Raw genomic sequence first — 20,441 nt, forward strand, 5'->3', positions numbered from 1 at the left:
CCCAAGTCCTAACCCTCAACACCGAGATACGCAGCACTGGCGGTCCAATGGATGAGTGCTGTAACGGGAGCACACTACAAACTCCAGGCGCCAACCCTTGGCCGGGTGGCAGTGACAACCTGAAGGGCAAGATCCTCACAATTAGTTGCCGCCGGAAACAAGCTGTTTTCATGGCATAGCTTACTTTATTTCAATTTAGAGGTAGCTACACGGCTTTAGAAAACGAAACCCCGACAAGGACTCATAATGACAATCTGTTGTCCTCTCTCTCAACCCTGCGCGACACACATCATTCATAACCGTTACACATAACCATCGCTGACGTGCCACACCTAGGAGACTTCTTCACCAAGCCCCCGACAGCATGCCAAACGTCTTTCCTGTTCACCATCAATCACTCAAGGGCCTTACACCCCCTCCACACCAACCCCAGTCACCATCTTCGCCTTCAAAGTTCGCCTCTTGAGAGCCTTCCAACCCTCGATGATGGCCACATAAACAACCACACAAGCCATAACAACACCCCACTCCCACGTAATGGCATTATGTTTGAACACCACGTGGTTAATAACAGGGATGTAGATGACAGGAAAGCAGATCACGAATCCAGCCGACACCGCGCCAAACAGAAACTTGTTCTGCCACACCGTCTTTAAGACGGATAGTGGGCCCGAGTACTTTTCGGGATGCATGTTGAACAGCGACCGGGTGAAGTGCTTCGCCTCCCATGCCGTGACCAGCAACAGAAAAGTCAGCGTAGCGAAAGTCGTCGCTCGCGCCCTGAACGCCACGCCACACTCAGACGTCCAGTCCTCGTTGCAACCCTCGCCGAGTCCGTCGGCACCCGGCATGCCGTATGCCACGCTGGTGAAGGCCGCCAGACAAAGACCGCCCATGGCTGTGCCGTAGACGAATTTGTCGACAATCAGCTCGCGCGTGAAAATGCCAACTTGCAGGTCGTGCGGAGGGCGTTGCATCACGTCCGGTTGGGCATCTTCAAGACCGAGGCCGAGGGCGAGGAAGGAAGAGGTGACGAGATTGGCCCAGAGGATTTCGAGGGGCGAGAGGGGGAAGACGGAGATACCATCATTGTCCTTGAAGGAGAGACCGATGAGGAGGAGGATGACTTGGGCGATGTTGGAGATCAGGAGGTGGAGCAGGAACTAGGGTTGCTCTTGTTAGTCATGGCGTTTTCATGCCGTCCGCTTGCTCGATCAGGTACGTACCTTCTGAATGTTATCAAACAGCCTTCTTCCCTCTTCAATGGCGGTGACGATGGAAGCAAAGTTGTCGTCAGTCAGAACCATATCTGCCGCCTCTTTGGCAACATCACTGCCGCTCAGTCCCATGGCGATGCCCACGTCTGACTTCTTCAGGGCGGGCGAGTCGTTGACGCCGTCGCCAGTCATGACGCAAAAGGCCTTTCTCCTATGCATGGCTTCCACCATTCTGACCTTGGTCGTTGGGCTGCATCTCGCAAGCACCAAGGGCAGACTTTCCAAAGCGTCAATTTCGGCGTCTGTGAGACTGTCGAAAGCGCTGGCCACCATCACCTCGGCCCCATTTTGTAATCTGTCCGAGTTGAGAATGCCAATTTCGCAGGCAATGGCGGTTGCAGTCTTGACGTGGTCACCCGTTACCATATGAACCGTGATGCCAGCTGCTTGACACTTCTGAACCGCTGCAGCGGATTCGAGACGGGGAGGGTCATAGATACCAGCCAAACCAAGGAAGGTCAAATGCATTTCAATGCTTGATCTTCCGGGAAAAATCGACGCCGAAGCTTTCTCCTTTTCGGGAGTAGCAGAGACGTCATCCCCAGCCTGGAAGAGGGCTCCATTGACGGATCGCTTAGCAACACAAAGCACACGCAGACCTTGGGCAGCTAGGGCTTCCGCCTTTGCCACGATCTCAACCTTCTGCTCGTCGGAAGCGTCAAGTAAAGGCAACAGAGCTTCGAGCGCGCCTTTTGTGTACGCACAAGCAATACCAGCGCCGCCGCTTTCTGTGCTTGTGTAAACGACCGTCATCCTCTTGCAGGATGAATCGAAAGGGTACTCGGCGAGCAGCTGCTGTTGTGACTGTCCATCAACAACAGCCAACACACTCGACTTTCCCATACCAAACCGCATTGCAAAGGTCTGCAACGCAATCTCGGTTGGCTCACCGATAGCCGAATAAGTGCCTGCTTCCTCGGCCTTGGTGACAACCGCGTTGTTGCAAAGAGCAATGCTCTCCAGAAACTCCTTGAGATTCTCCCCCTTTGCGCCAATGGCCTCTTCAGGATCTTTCATGCCATGATCAGCGAGGCTAAAGACTTCCCCCCCAATACTGACCGACCCGCTGGTAGGATCAAAAGGATGCGTCGTCCCTAGGACTTCGACCTCAGTGCCATTCGCAAGCCAGACCTTCTTGGTCACCATCTTGCCCTGCGTCAGCGTCCCCGTTTTGTCTGAGCAAATATTTGTCACCCCGCCGACCGCCTCGAGTGCGGCCAGCTTGCGGATTACAACGTTTCCACGGGCCATGGCGCGGGTGCCAAGCGCAGTAGCGATAGTCAACACGGCGATAAGTGACTCTGGGATGACGGCCACGGCGACGCAGATGCCATAGATGAGCACCTCATCAGTGACGTCGAACTTGCTAACAGAGAAGACAATAATGGCCAACAAGATGGCCAGAGCAAACAATAGCAAAGCAAACTTGCTCAGCGTGACCTGCAACGGCGTACCGTCAAGGCCTAGGAGGACGCGCATGCCATTTCGGGCGCGGACGACCAGCGAGCGGAGGGTTCCCATTTCCTCTTTATTGACGCGCGTCTTGTTGCGCCCGCCGTTGCTGTCGCGCAGCAGGCCCGCAATCTTACCTACCTCGGTACCCATGCCCGTCGAGACGACGATGCCCGTGGCGCGTCCGCGAGTGATGGTGCTGGCTGAGTAAACCATGTTGGAACGGTCGCCGAGAGGGACATCACGGTCCCGGGCCATGACTACCTCAGCATGCTTGCTGACGGGAAGGGATTCGCCAGTTAGCAGGGCCTCATCGGTGGAGAGGTTGATACTGGTGGCGAGACGGAGGTCTGCGGGGACCACATCGCCGACGCCGAGGCGAACGATGTCGCCAGGCACAAGTGTCTCGGCTTTTATGGTAGAAGTGACACCGGACCGGGTGACTTTGCAGGTAGGCGCCGAGAGGGCGTACAAAGCCTGGATGGTTTGCTCGGCGCGATAGTCCTGAAGGAAGCTGATGGGCGAGGCTGTGATTAGCATGTCGACTAACAAGGGCACAACAAAAACATGAAGTGAAGCTTGGTCCAGTCTTACCCGACTATGATGTTGAGAAGAATGACCGCAGCAATGACACCGCCTTCGATATGGTCACTGATGGCAAAGGACAATACCATAGTAATAACGAGGACAAGAGTCAAGCTGTTGGAGACCTGTCTTAAGAGAATCGTCCAAAGGGATAAACCCTTGGCACCCTCAACCTTGTTGGGGCCATGGTGCTGCAGACGACGGGCAGCTTCATCGTTGTCGATTCCATTTCTACAAGACTAAATAAGTGACCAAACTTTTGAGTGTAGTGCATTTCTGCTTTAGGGCATCAAAGGGGAATTACTCAGGGTCGGTTCTGAGAAAAGCACAGACGTCCGGCACCGAAAGGGTGTGGGCCGCTTCAGGAGTGAAAGACGGCAGATCGCCGGGTCCGGTTCCGGTAGTAGTAGTGGTGGCGTCGTCGTCGGCCCGGTATTCACATTCTTCTCCGATGATGGTCCCGGTGTTGAGCGTAGTCAAGGTTGGAGACCGTGTGGTTGTTTTAGACGTTGTTGGACTCTTGAAGCCACATATAGGAGGCTCCGTCTGGCCCTCGACGTCAAGTTCGATCTCTGTCCCCATTCAATATCCTGTGTATGTGAGATGCTCGCCGGTTGAACTTCAGCGAAGTTTAATGATGTACGTAGTGGAAAGCAAAAAGGGAGGGGGAAAAGATAAGGAAGAGGGAAACCGAAAACCGCCGCCTCTTGTGTGACGGGATATGCGGGGGGCTTTTATCAACAATGAGGAAGTGACCGCCCACCCAAAGAAGCAAACAGAGGAAGGTACCTCACAACGCCGAGAAGGAGCTTCACTCGCTGCAGTGTTGATCAGCCTATCCGCGTCCATACACGGAAGGTAGGTATAGAGGTATCAAACGGTATCATCCACATCTGATCTCCTCTCCTCTCTCTGTCACTTCCCTTGTTTGGCTGAACGGCCTCCTTAGTCTCTCTCCGCGCCATATGCGGCCCGCCACGCTGCTTCAACACAACACAACATGGCTGCTGTTGTGGTCTGAACATATCAAGCGCGCCACAGCCCGACAACGAAAGAGTACCATACCATCTCAACACATTCCCCTCTCTTGTCTTCCATGGTATATCAGCCAAGAGTCCACCAAGCTATCCAAGCCCTTGGAAATACGCATGCATTTCCTGGCCAGTATGGTCAGTTGAGGGGGCGGGTTGAAATATTGTGACCTATCATGGCCTATCGGGGTTGCGTGGCCAGTAAAGTGCCATTGTCGACTACGCCGAGCTTCCTGCCCAGAGAAGCTGGCATGCGGGCAAGGGCGGGGGCGCTGTGGCTATGCCTCTTCCAGAATCCTTGGCAGCATACGTTAGCAGAATGTCCCCGGGGAAAGAGCTATCCCTGCTACCACTGACCGACACTGACAAAGTCATGTCACCTGGTCTTTTCTCTCGACACTGATACGTACAATTCGCTGATGGATGGAGGTCCAGATGGCTTACCGGTCGGTGTCGGACTCGGATCTCGGACCTCCGACTTTAGGTCGTGATCGGTCCCTCAGACTTCACAGATCAGTTCCGGTCCGGTACTGTCAACGGAAGCTGGACGCCATGCCCGGCCGGCCGGTGTGAGTGATCAGGAGTACATCAGTGTGGTAACTCCGGAATAGCACGGCCGCTCCGCTCGGAACTTTCGTATCTTCGTTCGGGTCGAAGCAGTTATATCCCCCTCCATCATACAACACAATCTGCTTTCCACATGCTGTCGGTTCACTGAAACGCAGACAGCTGACAGACATCCAGTTATCAATCTTCCCAAAACCCCCCCTTCCCCCCATTCCTCTCTCCGACCGATGCAACCATCGATGCAGACGAGTTCCCAGTCAAAGAGGAAACATCCCCGCATTGCGATAACGTCCCTAACCCTCCCATCAATCTCTCACTCTGGCATCAAGGTCGGTATAACGATGCCGAGATCCTCAGAAAAACACCAAACACGACGCGGTTGGTTGCGAAAGAGAAACCAGCCCCTCGTTCCCCAACGCATGAAGCCGATGTAGGTGCCCGTTGACATTTGCAAATGTTGAGTGTTTGGACATGGCCAGCATTTCTCAACGACCGGAAGAAACGGGCAAGAAACAAAACAAAAAAGTGTGTAGAAGACTTCTCGACAACAGAAGACGGTTGAGATCGATTTACTTTCACTCAGTGTGCCGTGTAGTGTAACTTTTCCACGTTCGGCCCACGCCAAACGGTGGAGTCATCTCATCTCTAGCTCGGTCGTCCCGCCCTCGTTCAGGGGTAGAGAAACACAAAACCAAACAACAACACCTTCGAGTGGAACCGCTATATGATAGGAGGTTACCACGACAACCACAATTGCGCGAGTCACCGTCGGTATGAGTCAAGACCTCAAGAAGACAGTCTCCAGATTCTTTTGAATTCGATGTCTCTTCTGGCGTCTAAAACCATTAGCAATTTTAAAATACCAAACCTCCTACCCTCGCTCACTTGTACCTGTCCTTTACTCTCTATCCTCTCAATCTGCGTCTCCGCCCCATCAAGTTCCCAGTGATTGTTATGATCCGTCGGAAGCTCTTCCGGGGCGACCGACGCAGACCTCCACTGGCTTCTCAACGGCAACGGGTTCCTTATTTTCTGGAGAGAACACAGTACGCTCTACTTTTTCCACGCCAATCTCATAATGAGTTCTGAGGTCTTGTATTTCCTCGATTTTCCCCAAGAAACGAAATAGCAATACCCCGAGCATCACTAGGCCGACGATGCCGGCAGTTGCACCGATGTTGTTAGATCTCTGGCCACCGATCTGTGTGTCCCCAGACCCAGAAGATGGCGAACAAATGCTGATGCTGGACGTAGTTGAGTTGCCTGAGTCGTCGGTTGGAAAAAGGTTAAAGTTGTGGAACATGGTCTTGACTGTGTTGGAGGACCAAGACACGGTCGCCATATTTCCTTCAATTTTCCTCTTATCTTTCTCTCTCTCTATCTTTTTCTTTGATTTTCATTTTCAATTTTTTTTCATTCTCTCATTATCATCACTTATTTTCTTTTCAAATAACATTCGAAGTAAGAACTGACGCTCCACATAGAAAAGAACTTTCAACCCGCTTTGTTCTACTATACTAGACTAGTCCTTCACAACACCAGGTCGATTCATAATCGTCTGTTTCCGCATCAACACTTCCATCTTTGACCAATAAAAGCATTCATGTCAAAGATTCCAAGGCTCTACGAAAAAGAATCCGCACTCGCCCAGTTCGCACTCTCGTCTCGTCTCTTTCTCACCGATAGTCATCATCTGCCGTTTTCCTTTGCCCACCACGACACAGGCTGGATCCCCCGGGCTTGCCTGCTTGCGGGCCACGACATCTTTGCGCGCTGCGACAATGATGACTACCTACCAGAGAGGTCTTCCAAAACATGAAGAGGTTGAATGGACAAAGTGGCGGCGTTGTTGCCGTTGAAACGGTAGACAAGTAGCAACATACGATCACCACCTACCTCTTCGAATGGAGTCACGGTAGGATCTCGTGATCATCACCGAGATTTAGGATTGACTACATAGTTCAGTCCGAGTCCCCTCGAGCCTCGTCCAGGAATCCAACAGTACGGCGACTTATTTCAAAGCAAAGTTCCCAGTTGTTTCGAGTCATACAACCAAAACAGTTGGAGTGGTTACCTTCAGGATTTACTGCATCCTCTATGAATGAGATATCCCGTGTGCCGCTTCGAGTTCTGCGCCTAGGGGTCATCAATCCTTTTCCAACGCTCCAAGAGGAAAGACAAGAGCTGAACTAGAGAGAGAGCTGATGGTGAAACGCTACAATAGAGCTTCGAACGAACCGAATTCGGTTGGATTCCGCTTCATGATAAGGACAGTTGTAAGACGGTTGCCAAACAAGGAGCTCATCTTCAGCCCGATAACAATATCCAGAGCCATGCAAAATATCAGGAAGGCCGGTCACCAGTCCCGATATCTTGATCAGACAGTATCAAGAAGTCCGCTTTCATCGCGCACAGAATCCAAGGGACGAGATGACACAAATATCTCGTCATAATGAGAACAACGAGGTGCGAAAAATGTAGAAAACGTACTTCGACATTTTGTTCATTAGATTTTGAGTCGAAGACGCGTCGAACCAGTTTTTTCTGGCCGACGTTCATTCACGACCTCGGGCATTATTAATCTTTTAATCGGCATCAAGGGTATCATGGTCCCACACTCGCACAACTGGCTTTCTCATCTCTTCTTACACATTACTCATATACATCAACCTTCCCTCATAAGCACATCAAGACCAGCTCTTTATCGTTCGGTGTAAAGCATACCAGCAACGCTGGCAGAGGTCAAGGTGGACAGGACACCGGAGAAAAGAGCCGACATCGCGACCTTGGAGACATCACCGGCACGCCCAGGAGCGAGCTGAGAAAGCACACCAATCTGCGTGCCAAGGGATCCAATGTTGCCGAAGCCCTATAATATATTCAACGTTAGTACTGCACCGAAACCCAGCAAAGGTCTGCAGAGAAAACTTACGCAAACGGCATAGGTGGCAATAAGCTTGGAACGAGGGCTCATGCTCTTGTAGGGCTCATCGTTCGTGAGCGACGAGAAGGCGACGAACTCGTTAATGATGACCTTGATGCCAATCAACTCGCCAACAGGACGGAGATCCTGCTTAGGGACGCCGAGCAGCCAAGCGACAGGATACATAAGATATCCGAGAATAAGCTCTAGTGAGAGCATAGGATGTTTGGCGTCCTGACCCATCAAGCCCCAGTACTTGCCCCACCAGCCGAGCAGGCCGTTGATGAAAGCAACAATGGCAATGATACATAGGAGTGTGGCAACGATCATGCCAGCAATCTTGATACCGAGCCAGGCACCGTTGGCAAAAGCGTGAAGAGCATTGGAGGCCTTGTGCTCTTCATCCTCGGGGATAACAACATTGCCAGAAGTGAGAGTTTCATCCGTCTCGGGGAAACGCATCTTGGAAACGGCCAAAGAAGCTGGGATGGACATGATGCAGCTAGACACAAGGGCCTGCGCATCAAGACCAAGACCGATATAAGCAACCAGGACGGAGCCGGCAATGGTGGCAAAGCCGCAAGTCATAATCTGGTGAATTTCGGCAAGCGTCAAGTGCGGGACGAAAGGACGGATCAGCATAGCCGACTCGCCCTGGCCGATGAAGGGGGTGGCAGCAGCAACGACAGCTTCGGCGCCCGAGACGCGTAGAGTCCAGAAGAAGAAGACGGCGAACTTGCCAATGAACCACTGGATAAATCCCAAGTAGTAGCAGAGCTGAACAAGGGCGACGAAGAAGATGATGGGAGGAACAACACCAGTCAAGAACCAGCCTTTGGCGGTGACCGTGTCGTCAGTCAAGAACACGACACCATCGTTGGCGAAACCGAGCAAAGTGCGGGCCATTTCGGAAATGAAGCTGAAGATGTCGTAACCAGCCTTGGTTTTGAGGACAAAAACGGCAATGACGAATTGGGTAAGCATGCCACCAATGACAGTGTGCCAGGGAATCTTCCTCCAGTCGCGAGAGGTGACAGTGAGAAGGCAGATCATGACGACTAGTCCAAAAATGGAGATGGCACGGTTCGCGCGAGTGTTGTCGCCGGTCTCTTCCGGGATCATACTGCCGAGGAGGAAGACACCGAGGGTACCAAGGGCAGCAAGAGGCTGATGAAGCTTCTGGGGAATCATAGAATAACCCCTGTGAACCGTATGCATCCAGATGATTCTGGCAGGGCGCATGACGATGCTAGTAGGGACATAGCAGAAGATGATGCGCGCGCAGATGGCGAGATAGACGAGGGTGGGTTTCAGCCATCCAAGATGGTCATGACGGTGATGGATCAGAGCGCCGTAAATCCACCATCTAGAGAGAACCGAAACACCTCGTCAGTGATCATTTCCAGGCATCCCCATGGGAACACACTCGAAAAGCAGGAAATACGAACGCAGTGAAAAGCGCCCAAATGGCAGCGTGAATATAAGGCCTGAAGTTGAAGTAAAACCAGGCCCAAGTGTAGCGCTTAGCGGGTTGCTGCTCCGCATGATCAACGGAACCGACCTGGTGTTGGCTCTCGGCGTCGACATATTGACCGGCCGGGATAGTGGTTTTGAGATCGGAGTCGGTGCTCGAGATCACGGGCTTCTCGTGGGCGTGGGAGCCCATGATCTCCGTGTTGTTGGCGTCGCCGTGGGCAGACATGGCGTCAATTGTGGGACTGCGCGAAACGTCGTGGTACTGAGGTTGAATCGTGTCCAAGTCGGCGTGCCCTCTGTTATCGGCCGATGACATGTGGGAATATCGAGGGTCGATGGAGTGGTGGAGATCCGGTTAAGGCTCCAAGACGACCTCTAGAGACCCAAGGGAGGCGGGAGCTCAGCTTGTCGAGACGTTGAGTCTGGCTTTTGGTCTAAGGAAGAGAGGTTGAAGAAGGTGGGTGCAAAGAGGGGGGCAGTCTGGGGTGGTGCAAACTTTAATACCCTCTCCTCGAGCTTCGGGTATCTGTGGTATCAGGCCAGGGTCTCGATCCTAGCTCTAAAAGAGAGATAGTAGCCGGAGGAGGGTATCTCAGTGCGGTGAAGGTACCGGCTGAGGTGGTTATCAAAAGAGTAGTGCGTCCCAAAAAAACTGGATGGAGGGGTGGGGTTAGCCCAGGGGCGCACGATGGAGGGGGACGAGGGGTGGCAGCCAGGGTTCATGAGAGGTACACCCACTAGTTAGGTCTGGTAGGTGTGGTGTAGAGAGGTGCCAGTGTGTACTTCGCTTAAGCTTGGATCATGCTGGGATGAAGGCAGGGGGGAAAAAGGCACAAAATGCCCACAAGACCGATAAAAACAAAATTGGACAAATGATAGGAAAAAAAACCGACGAACCGTTCTGAGCGTTGCGTTGTTCCAGATCTATTACGACAACAAAGGTCGAGATGGAAGTCACCAACGGAAGAGGAAGCTCGGCGTCGCCGCTAGACAGCCACCTGTGTTAATCCACCTCCCTACTACGTAAGTAGTGTCTGGCTTGGGTACGACCTGTGTGAGACTTTGTTGGCGAATAGATCTGGATAGTAGCAGGTCGAGGCAACCGTTATCTTTCAGTCCGTCGCACTTCTTGCTCGTGTGTGTCTTTGCCCAAATCGGGCAGAAGATGATCCTCTTTGCAGAAGAATGCAAAAAAGAAAGTTCTTTTTCGTCTGGGCCCACCCAAGCCTCCTCTCGGCTTCAATTATTTCTTTGCCATGAGCGTCCACTCCCGTTGGTGGCCACTCCACCTGCCATGTCCCGACCTCCGAGCCAGTCCACCAGCGAGTGGGAAGTTAGGCCTTGGCTAGTTTATCGGGCCAATCGTTGGCCAATTGACCAATCACAGACTGCGAATCTGCTCCAAGAGGCAAAAAGATGCTGGGACCGGCCTGTCGACGTCTTGAGGAAGGCGCCCGAGGGAGCACACCAAAAGTCAACCAAAAGCCGTATACAAGTCGCAAGGCTCTTCGTTTCTCGCATACTCGGCACCTTGGCGGATCTGCCCCTCCACTTCCTCTTCTCGACAATCGCCCCCATTCAAAAAATTGCGGATAGAAAAGGCCGGGACGGAGACTGAGTGGTTGGATGCCGGCTGCACTATTGGGGCTCCGTCGCAACGCTATTCCACTCTCATGTCCACCCTCCGGCGACGGGCCAAGACCTTGCGCACCGTGGCACCCTGCTGGCCTGCTTTCATTTCACCTTCTTCTTTGGGATTTTTGTCCACGCTCATGCGAGCATATCTGAGGTTCTGGCCCGGGGGAGCAGGCGAAGGCTGGCAGGTCATCAGGTTCGAGGCCAACAAGCAAAAGGGAATCTTCCCCGAAACCCGATGATTGCGATCCAAGCTCATTCTAATTTCGATGACCTGCTTTCCCCGGGTTGGAGTGACATATCGCTGTGGAGGTGGCGGCATCGTGGTTTTTGGCAACCCCAGAGTGTAGGAATTAGAATGGAAACCGTCAAAATGCGGGGTTGGTGAACGGTTGGTGATTGTTTTACACTAGTGTAGTGTTGAGGCACTACACTCGACCAGAGGGCGGCCAAAAACCCACACATTCATCGACATCACTGCGGCTTGCCTTGTTCGCCTCTACACTACCTACCTGCATGGCATGCACCTCGCCAGACCTCCCTCGCCTACGCCGTTTGGTATCAACGACGTCTTATCTCCCGCGCCATGAAGCCTATCATGGATGCCTCGCATGCTCACCAACGAGGTAGTCGTACCGCGTCCCCGGGTATCTATAGCAGGCATCTTATCAGATAGGTACCTTCTCGGGGCGGCGCAGAACGCTTGGCATCTACGGGTATGCCACCTCTCACACCGTCAGCAACGCCCAATCTTTTAGATTGGTGAAAGGTGACGGCGGGACTGATGATCGATGCATACGATAGGTGGGCGGCGTAATTTGATTCCCTTCAGGGCTGCATCCTAATAACGTCGCAGTACATGACGCCTGTCTGGCTTCCAACAGCTTGGACAAGGATCGTTTGATTTCTTTCTTTTCCCCTGGAGCTGTCGCTGTTGCTGTTCCTGTGATTGTCACCGTCGCCATCATTCTGGAAAACAAGGAAGATCTGGATCATTGGTGTTACCGACAACAGCGTACGTCTCCAAAAAGAGCTTGATAGTACATAAACATCGGAAAACTTAATCATGCACGTGTCACGCTCCATGATGGGAATGGCATGCACAGCGCTTGGCCGCGGCAGAAAGATACCCAGCAAGGCCAGGGTTTTCGACACCGGGTTTTCTCGACAATTGGCTCATTCCCCACTGCTTTTACCTTCCTGATTTGTCATTTGGCGATGTGTAGATATCCGAGACGGAGGCAATTTTACTGGTCCAGCAGCTACATACCCCAGAATCAAAGCTGTGATCCACTCAGGTTTAGAGCCATCCGAACTCCCGTATCAACACAGGTGCGTGGACCCCGAACCTGATGGTTATCCACACGGCGGTTTTCGACGACCAGGACGGCCGCGGCAATATACCCGATAAATGCTACAACCTTGTCCTTTGGTTACTTGTAGGTAGTGTAGAAGCAGGTGATCAACCCGAACCAAATCACACATTCCCTGACCTTTCTTCTTTTGACCCTCCATTTGTGAGCGCATACCGCGGCGACCCTCAGACATGTCGTGGACGACCTGCATGCCGCATCAACCCGACACGTGTTGCCGTCCGGGGAGTTCCATTCTAGACCGGCTGCCAAGACCGGGGACCCATCCTGCTGGGAGGTGGGGTCAGAGAGGGTCTTTTCAGGAGAGACCATTACCATAGTTGCATAGATTACTTGCTATGATTAGCAGTAAGAAAGAGTATGCCCTTCATCTACACCACATATGGGACCGATACGCATGTAGAACAGGAAGAAAGGGGCAAGAAGTCAAGTGCTGGACCCTCGCACATGCCTGAACTGCGGTGTGGGATATACCCGCGGTTCCTACAATGTCTTACCTGCCCCTGTGTACCAACCTCTCGTCACATCCATCAAAAGCAACTCCAACAAATGCTAAGAGTTGGGTTGAGCGCCAGAGTTGGTCAATAAGATGCTCTCAGCACCTTGCATCTCGCAAATCTGATTCCAAGCTTGTGGGACTGTCGCGACGAGAGATGTGTAGACACTGACCAAGTTGGGATCTGGAAGAGCACCAAACCAACGTATGAGGGGGCCCAGGGCATGGCACCCCTTTTTGGCATCTTACTTTTGCTCCCATCACCAATGGTACCTCGCCGACGAGATGTCAACCGCCCATCGTGTACTTCTTTTCATTGGGAGCTTCCGTATGTCGACAAAGCGTCCATAAACTGATTGTGATGTCACCTCGGATTGATGTCCTGATTTGGGTCACATGAAGCGAGGCATGGCGCCAGGACCGGCGATGGGGGCAGTAGGCTTGTGCTGGCGTTTTGGACGGGATCCGTTGTACACTCATTCACATGGAGTCCGAGCTCGATGTGAGACGGTTTGGCAAGTACTGTTGTGGTTCAATTCGTTAGCCGAAGTCGGTTCAGAATAGCCTCGCGGCGACCCTTCTCACCTCCCTGCACGGCATCAGGCGGTAATGGTGCGCGCGGGTGTCTCGCAGGCTGCACGATACTTCCTTGCGAGCCTGGACTGGCACGTCTAGCGTAAACGAGTTGCTTAGATGCTCATGATGAAAAAGAATGAAGGTTCAAAGACAATCTGGAAAGAAACTGAATGGGATAGCCGTGGGAAGGGGCTCTGCGGGGAGGTGGTCGGATGACGAACAAAAAAAATCGAGATGCGATTGCCGTGGAATGGAACGCCGTGCGGGACTCGATGCCCCTGTTTACCTGTCTTACTGTAGTGCTCCAGTCCTCAAGCCGGCCGTGACGTTTACACAGTACAAGTAGGGTGGATCTCGACTCGGTAGCTCCTGGCGTGCCTGCGCTGGCTCTTCTGGGAGCAGCCGCACTGCAGTGCTAGCATCGCGGGATCCGCTGGCTCCTGCTGCTGCGATACATTACTACCTCTACACAGTATGGGCTATACGCCGCGCATTGCGCACCTCAAAAGACGGACTGCTCGATTTTGCTGATTTCGGCATTGTGGAGGAGGATAACTCGACTGCGTCTTATTGATATTCCACCTATCTAACCTCTACGGGCTTCCCCAAAGGTTAGGGTCAGTGAGTGTTGGGATAAGGTCCGGAGTGCAAGGGGGCGGTGAGAGGTCCCCGCGTGTGGAGGGAAAACAATAGCTTTCGAAACGATGTGAATCCGACTTCTCGTTGTCGTGGTTTGAGATGATGACTTTGGAAGATAGTCGCTGCGCGCGAAAGACATGCCCAGCTCGTCGGGTGGGGTTAAAGCCAGCGATTTTGTAGTGTAAACCCCACACAGTCAGTTTATCTTAGTCCGAGTCATCGGCATTGCACCTCGATCTCGCCTCGCACCTTCATCTTTGCAACTCAACTTGAACAACATGTTGTACTATGTATTTCGCATCCACAGACGAAGACAGCTTGATATCCCTGACAGAGGACAAATATATACCCTGGCATCTCTGACTACACATTTCCACAGTTCAATTCACTTTCCACTTAGTAACCCTGGGTTACTCCCCGAACTCGAATTCGGTTGTGTGGACGACAGGAGCTGAACACAAAACGCGAGTCAAGCGAGCTTTTGGCTAGGCGAATCCAAAATCCATTTCCACCCGTTTCCACCATTCCGCCGTGTATTCAATCCTTCATTTCACTGGCGGCAATTCCGTCGCCCCGCACGTAACAGGTCTGCCGGAGAAAGCACCGATGAGCTGATAACTGAGCCCGCCGATGCGACGCCAAGTGCCACTGTCTTCCATCTGTCATCCATCCCAAGTCCCATTGGTATGGAGTGGGAAATCCTGCCACGCCTATACCGCCTGCTGGGCACAAGTTGAGAGAATCAAACTTCAACATCGCATGGTCACACAGCAGGACACGCGACGGACGAGCCGGAACAGAGCCAGAGCATCACCTTGGGATGAGGAGATAGTTGGGCGCTCACACCGTCGCTCCGGGTCGCGTACTACTGGCCCTTTTTGGTGTCGGTTTGGCTGGCTGAAGGCTGGAGTTACGACCTGGGAATGCGAGTGCATATATACATACCTACCTAGGGGTCACGGCGTTGCCCTGGCTGAAACGGCGCAGGAGCCCGCCCAGGGACGGCGTTTAAGGCAATTTTCAGGTATGATATTCAGGAGGGGGGGACGGGATGCCACCGACGCACGCTACAGGCCAAGCAACTGAACCAAGTGGTAACAAAAGTTGACCAGGGCACGGCCGGACAAACTTGGACGAGTCGCGGATAGGAGCACGACATGACAACTGATTCCATGGCTTTCCCACTGGCTGGGTTTGATCATCTTCCTGTCACCTCCCTCCATTGCACTATTGATGATGTGGATGCCGCTCGGGTATTGATGTTGGATGCGTGGCTGCGTTGTGACTGTGTCACTCCGACAAATGCACCCGTGCTGTTTGGTAAATGTTAGCCATATGCACTTCTTCACGCCAGTGGCACAGCACTACAAGTGAAGCGTACTAACTGCCACTAACAAGCATGTTCCATGTCCGTTGAGCTGCGCTGGACCGATCCATCGTCCCGCCGACTCCAGTCGAGCTGGCGCTTCACAAACACAGCTGCCGTCATCCTGCACTTCAGCTCGCAACAGGAATTTTCCTCCCTTGCACCCAGTTTCAGAATAATCTCATCGTTCATTCATCCTCAAAAGCCATTCCAGAACTCAAGACCACCTCAGCCTAGTAACACTACACTACGTCTGCAGGAATCACAGAGCAATATTCATTATACTTTTCCTTTGGCGCTGGCGCAACGATCCCTTACTTTCTACAATTCACAGCGAGTAGCACTCACCACTCACTACTCATCAGGCCGCTGGTTCTGGTTCTCAACTTTCCAACATCTCCACGTCATTCAATCGCCCATCAATTCCCGTAACCAATCGATATTGCACCGCACCAGCACCCGCTGGCTGTGAAGATCCAGTCTTGGCTTAACACGATTCCATTTGCAACAATATTTTAAACGTCGCAGCCTGGTCCTTTTCTTCGACGAAAACCCACGACGTCCTGGCAACAATCCACTTTCCCCTCATTTATCCGGCACCAAATCAAGTATCGTCTCGGCACCTTATCAAATTTGACAACCTTGACGACAACAACCATCTCGCACGCGACTTCTAGGCCAAATCACCAATCACCTACCTTCTGAGAAACCTTCAAAATGTCCAAACTTCTCAACGGTCTGCTTAGGGAGCAACACCACCAGAACCAGCATGGCCTCGGGCCCGGCTTCGGCCATGGTCATGGTCATCCGCACTCTTCCGAATTCCACGGTCCCAACCGGGACCACATGATAAGCGCGAAGGCAGCGACTCTGATTCTCCGTGGTGTGATTGCGACCGGACCCGACCCATCTTCGGCTTTCCGGACTTCTTCACCTACATCTGGCCCCAGCCCCACATCCCGGCCCAACACTAGTTCCGGCCACAACCCGACCAGCTCACAGCTCTTCACTCTTTCTTCCCAACAGCAACGTCAAGACCAATACCGAGTCCACACCCAAGGCCAACAACACGGTGCGGCCGAGTACGAGTACGACGACGACGATCATTATGAAGATGATCAGTATGACGACGACGAAGCGCCCACTTCTGCTGCTAGCAGCTTCAGCAGCACTCACGGCAGCGTCGTAGTCGGCGGCGGCAGTTTCTGTAGCAGGGATTGGTTCGATGCTCGGCAACCTTCTGCTGCTGCGGTGGCGGCGGCGACTGCCTCGTTTGGGTCTTCGACCACGAGACCGGCGTCGTCGTCGTTATCGTTGCCGCACAACCCGTCTGTTCCGAGCGGGGTCCCCAGATCGATGGTTGCTGCAGGCATCGGAGGCATCGGCATTGGCAGCGGCAGAGAAAGTGTTTGCGGAGTCATGCAGCACCCCCACCACCAACACTCCAAGTCTGTACCGGTTCTAATGTCAATGAAGGATCAGTACAGTCGGATGGCCATGATGCAGAACGCTCGCGACGGGAGCCGAGGGTATTTGGATGTGGATGATGAGGAGGAGGGAGGTGAAGATGAACGGGGATTCGTAATGCCAAACAGCAAGAGGGCTCGGCGAGGTTGAATTTGCAGCTTGAAAAAAACAAACTGGGGAGGAAAGGAGGGGGAGAAGCTCGCAGCTAAAGAGGGATTTGAAATGAAAAGCAGGCAGGTTTGCTGCAGGTGGATGCGGGTGCGCTGCACCTGATTCTACCAAGCCAAGGGATGCAATGGACGAACAAGGATACGGGGCAAGGAAATGAACGAATGTGCAAACGACCGAACGACTTTTACAACTCAAAAGCATTTAATGTAACACGAAAGGGAGAAAGAGGGAACAAAGGGACATGACAAGCGGGGTATGACATGATAGCACAGAAAAAAAGACATGAAGGGAAAACAACCGGGCGTGGACGCATGCTATATATGATGGGACGAGGGAAACAAGAAGAAGGGGGGCCAAAGCGAGGTGTCTGGGGCAAGGAAGCGGTGGTACAGGGTATTCCGTCAAGAGGGTCAGGTTGGCTTTTATTTCTTTCACAGATACGGCGGCATGAGACGTGCAGACTCTTTTTTTTTCTTCCCACGACGGCATATAAAGGAGGGCACATATGAACGAACGATAAGGAAAGACGAAAAAAAAAATCATGATAAACTAGGTTAGGCCAAGGTTAGGTAGGTAGCCACGTCACCACTTCAAATTCCAGAGACGTGTCTTGGCATGATGAGAAAGAAGAGACTTTGCCTAATAGACCGAAGCTCGAGAGGTTGTCTACATGGTGGGTTATCAAGCAACAACAAGGCTGAGATTGAAACTGGAAGGACGAAGACTTGCAACATCGGGTATTTGCTAAAATGCGCAACATCAAGACTTATCATAACTAAGCCCTAAATCCAGTATTTCCCCCATATTTCATATTCCTCTTTGGTTCCTCTGAACTTGAAGTCCACCTCGGTAACGTCCTGGAAGCCTTCTTTGACCTTGGGCTCCTTGAACCGGGCGTTGAAGCTGTTGAAGGCAAGCTTCGGGAGTGATGTTCGGGATTCGGGGTTAAGCTGTTGGTCAGGGAAAGAGAGAGAGGTTAGCGACTACCAGCTAACTGAAGGAAGGAAGGAAGAGGGGAAAAGAAAGAGCAAAAAAACATAACTCACTGGTTTATTCAACGCCCTCACAGCATCATTGTGCTCACAAACAACCAACGGCGTCCGAAACCACACACACCGAACCGGCACCCCCTGTTTCTTCGCGAGCTCAACCCACTGCTTGCGGGTATCCGGATCGGGATTGGTGTTGTCCACCACCACCGAGTCGCCTTCCTTCAGATACTCGGTTGCTGCCTTGAGGCACTTGTCTTTGGACTTCAGCACGTCCTGGTTGACCCGCTCGAAACCAAGAGGTTTCAGATGTCGCCAGTAAAAGGTCGACTTGCCGGCGCCAGGGGGGCCGACGAAGAGGATCAGTTCCTGAGGGGAGGTTTTGGTGAAGAGGATTTCTTTTTTCGATGATGATGATGATGACGAGGAGGAGTCTTGATCATGTGAGGAGGAGGGATAAGGGTATTTGACAAGGTCGAAATCCCTGGTGAAATTCCTCGGCTCCTCCCCCAAAAAGAACTCTTCGGGCGTTTGGTACTTGATGCCCACGTTGTGCGCTAGGTTGCGGTCTGAGCAGCTAAAGTCTTTGGGAGTTGCGGTCGCTTTACGCCCATTACTATTTGGTGGAAGCTCCGACTGGCGACCGCCGGCGTCGCCGACGAAAATGCTGTTCTCGAGGTCGATGTCGTCGTCGTTGATCAGGTTGTAGTCGGCCTTCATCTCTAGCCACATCCCGGGGCGTGGCTTGCGGTAGATGTCCTTGCCTGTGGCAGCGTAGAGCGTCGTGGGGATGTCGAGCTGGGAGAGCACGGCGGAGCATTTTTGCTTGAATTGGGGCACGCGGTCGAGTTGGGCTTTGGGGGTCTTGGGTTTGGAGGAGGAGGAGGAGGGAGAGGCGTGGAGAGTTAGGCCGCCTTGGTTGGTGAAGATTATGACTTGGTATCTGATGTTTTCCGGAACGATTAGCTATTTGATCCAGGTGATGGGTTGTGGTGGACATGAGGACGCACCCTTCTACATTGTACAGCTTTCGCAAGCGATCAGGGACCGAGTGGTGCCACCATTTCCAGTCGGCTGCGTCGTGGGAGTGTTTCTTGCCAGAGGCCGATGTGATTAGGGTCGAGTCCTGTTAACACGAATCAGAATGATTATACGCCGGGTTGCTGGGCACAATCTAGGCTCCTACAAGATCAAAGGCTGCAATCTTTCTCCTCTTGACTGTTTCGTTCCCTGATTCATCGTTCGTCGGCGATCCTTCCGGGACGTACTTGGCTACAAGAAGGGTGGCAGGCGAGTCGGCATCGGGGCTTTTCTCTGTCCAGGTGGTTCGGTCCTTTGGTTTCTGGGATACAGGGGTAAAGAAGCTTGCGACCGCGCTCTCTGTATGTCGCGCGGGAAGTGTTAGCGCATGCGCTCACTGCATAACAGAGGAATTACGGGCAATGAAGCGAACTTGAGATGGCGGTTTGGGCTTTGCGCTTCAAGGGCGGAGGAGAAATCGAGCGATCGCCTTCGGCTGCAGGACGTTTTGTTGGTGCCATGACCTTTTGAATTATAGAGAATGATCGTCCAAAATGATGTGGTGTGGGCAAACGAGGAGAAGTGGTCGCACATAGGCAGACGCGTCGAATTATCGTGAGTTGTCCCATGGGTAATGCAGAGACGCGCCTGTGGAAGCTCGAGCAGGGGATCGCTAGGAGCGAAACCATGTGACGAGCCGCGGTAGCGCGTGCATCAAAGGTTTTACAAGAAACAAAGACATGGCTCGCTTTGGCGCACGGAGTCTATGACTTATCTTGTAGAGATCCGCTGGCCAAACACTCATGCCCCTGCAGAGGCCTGTCTACAATCTGGACGTCAACATCACACAGGTTTCCGCATCCCAGTCACTGGCATTAATCGCCATCACCAGGCACCTTGCCAGCTCCTGCAAATTTTGGCCACCAGCTTTTGTTACACACAGCTACCTACCTATTCTAGCTTTGAGATTTGATTGAGATTATGTCTCCCATGACAGCGCGCGGTCGCAGTCAGATCAACGCCGGAAACCCGGAGAGATGAAGTGTGCTGAACACTTCAAGTTGTTACGGTAGAAGGATTATGGAAAAACAACCTTCTACAGATTATATACTCACCAGTGCGACTGAGCACCATCCTCACCTTGTCCACTGTCGGTTGTAGGGCCGTACGCACCGCCTGATTCCCGTAAGCTAACCCTCCATCCTGAGCCTCAAGACTTGATCCCCCAAGAGCGCTTTGTTGAACGAACGTGTTCGAAACGAGTCGCACCTCGTAAGGCAGCAAATCGGTGCCGTTTCGAAGAAAACACGCGCGCGGGTACAAGCATAAACTTTTATATGCAGAGATCATGGGGTACAACGGTGCACAGTGTTCGGACCAGAAGAGAGGATGAATAGG

At 52.6% G+C, this 20,441-nt stretch overlaps 5 protein-coding genes across 5 annotated transcripts; 1 reads left to right on the top strand and 4 right to left on the bottom strand.

Annotated features, from left to right (window-relative positions):
• Positions 1-166: 166 nt before the first annotated feature.
• NEUTE1DRAFT_86499 (Na or K P-type ATPase) lies at positions 167-3,896 on the bottom strand (the record flags this gene model as incomplete). The annotated part of the gene is made up of 4 exons (XM_009855289.1): positions 167-1,163; positions 1,227-3,243; positions 3,324-3,545; positions 3,619-3,896. The coding sequence occupies 4 exons, from the start codon at positions 3,894-3,896 to the stop codon at positions 408-410; spliced, it is 3,273 nt and encodes a 1,090-aa protein (XP_009853591.1).
• A 3,444-nt stretch (positions 3,897-7,340) lies between these two features.
• Positions 7,341-9,740, bottom strand: NEUTE1DRAFT_148243 (uncharacterized protein; the record flags this gene model as incomplete). The annotated part of the gene is made up of 3 exons (XM_009855290.1): positions 7,341-7,781; positions 7,845-9,201; positions 9,284-9,740. The coding sequence occupies 3 exons, from the start codon at positions 9,625-9,627 to the stop codon at positions 7,614-7,616; spliced, it is 1,869 nt and encodes a 622-aa protein (XP_009853592.1).
• Positions 9,741-13,207: 3,467 nt separating this feature from the next.
• On the bottom strand, positions 13,208-14,310 carry NEUTE1DRAFT_103219 (uncharacterized protein; the record flags this gene model as incomplete). Its single annotated transcript, XM_009855291.1, has 3 exons — positions 13,208-13,290; positions 13,401-13,472; positions 14,262-14,310. 3 exons carry the CDS (start codon positions 14,308-14,310, stop codon positions 13,208-13,210), a joined length of 204 nt encoding a protein of 67 aa, XP_009853593.1.
• A 1,714-nt stretch (positions 14,311-16,024) lies between these two features.
• Positions 16,025-17,563, top strand: NEUTE1DRAFT_67825 (uncharacterized protein; the record flags this gene model as incomplete). The annotated part of the gene is made up of 1 exon (XM_009855292.1): positions 16,025-17,563. The coding sequence occupies one exon, from the start codon at positions 16,114-16,116 to the stop codon at positions 17,011-17,013; it is 900 nt and encodes a 299-aa protein (XP_009853594.1).
• A 253-nt stretch (positions 17,564-17,816) lies between these two features.
• Positions 17,817-19,564, bottom strand: NEUTE1DRAFT_103221 (uncharacterized protein; the record flags this gene model as incomplete). Its single annotated transcript, XM_009855293.1, has 5 exons — positions 17,817-17,951; positions 18,081-18,966; positions 19,034-19,149; positions 19,210-19,403; positions 19,477-19,564. 5 exons carry the CDS (start codon positions 19,562-19,564, stop codon positions 17,817-17,819), a joined length of 1,419 nt encoding a protein of 472 aa, XP_009853595.1.
• Positions 19,565-20,441: the final 877 nt, after the last annotated feature.

This window comes from Neurospora tetrasperma (genome assembly GCF_000213175.1).
Source record: "Neurospora tetrasperma FGSC 2508 unplaced genomic scaffold NEUTE1scaffold_5, whole genome shotgun sequence".
In the NCBI taxonomy this organism is placed as follows: Eukaryota; Fungi; Ascomycota; class Sordariomycetes; order Sordariales; family Sordariaceae; genus Neurospora; species Neurospora tetrasperma.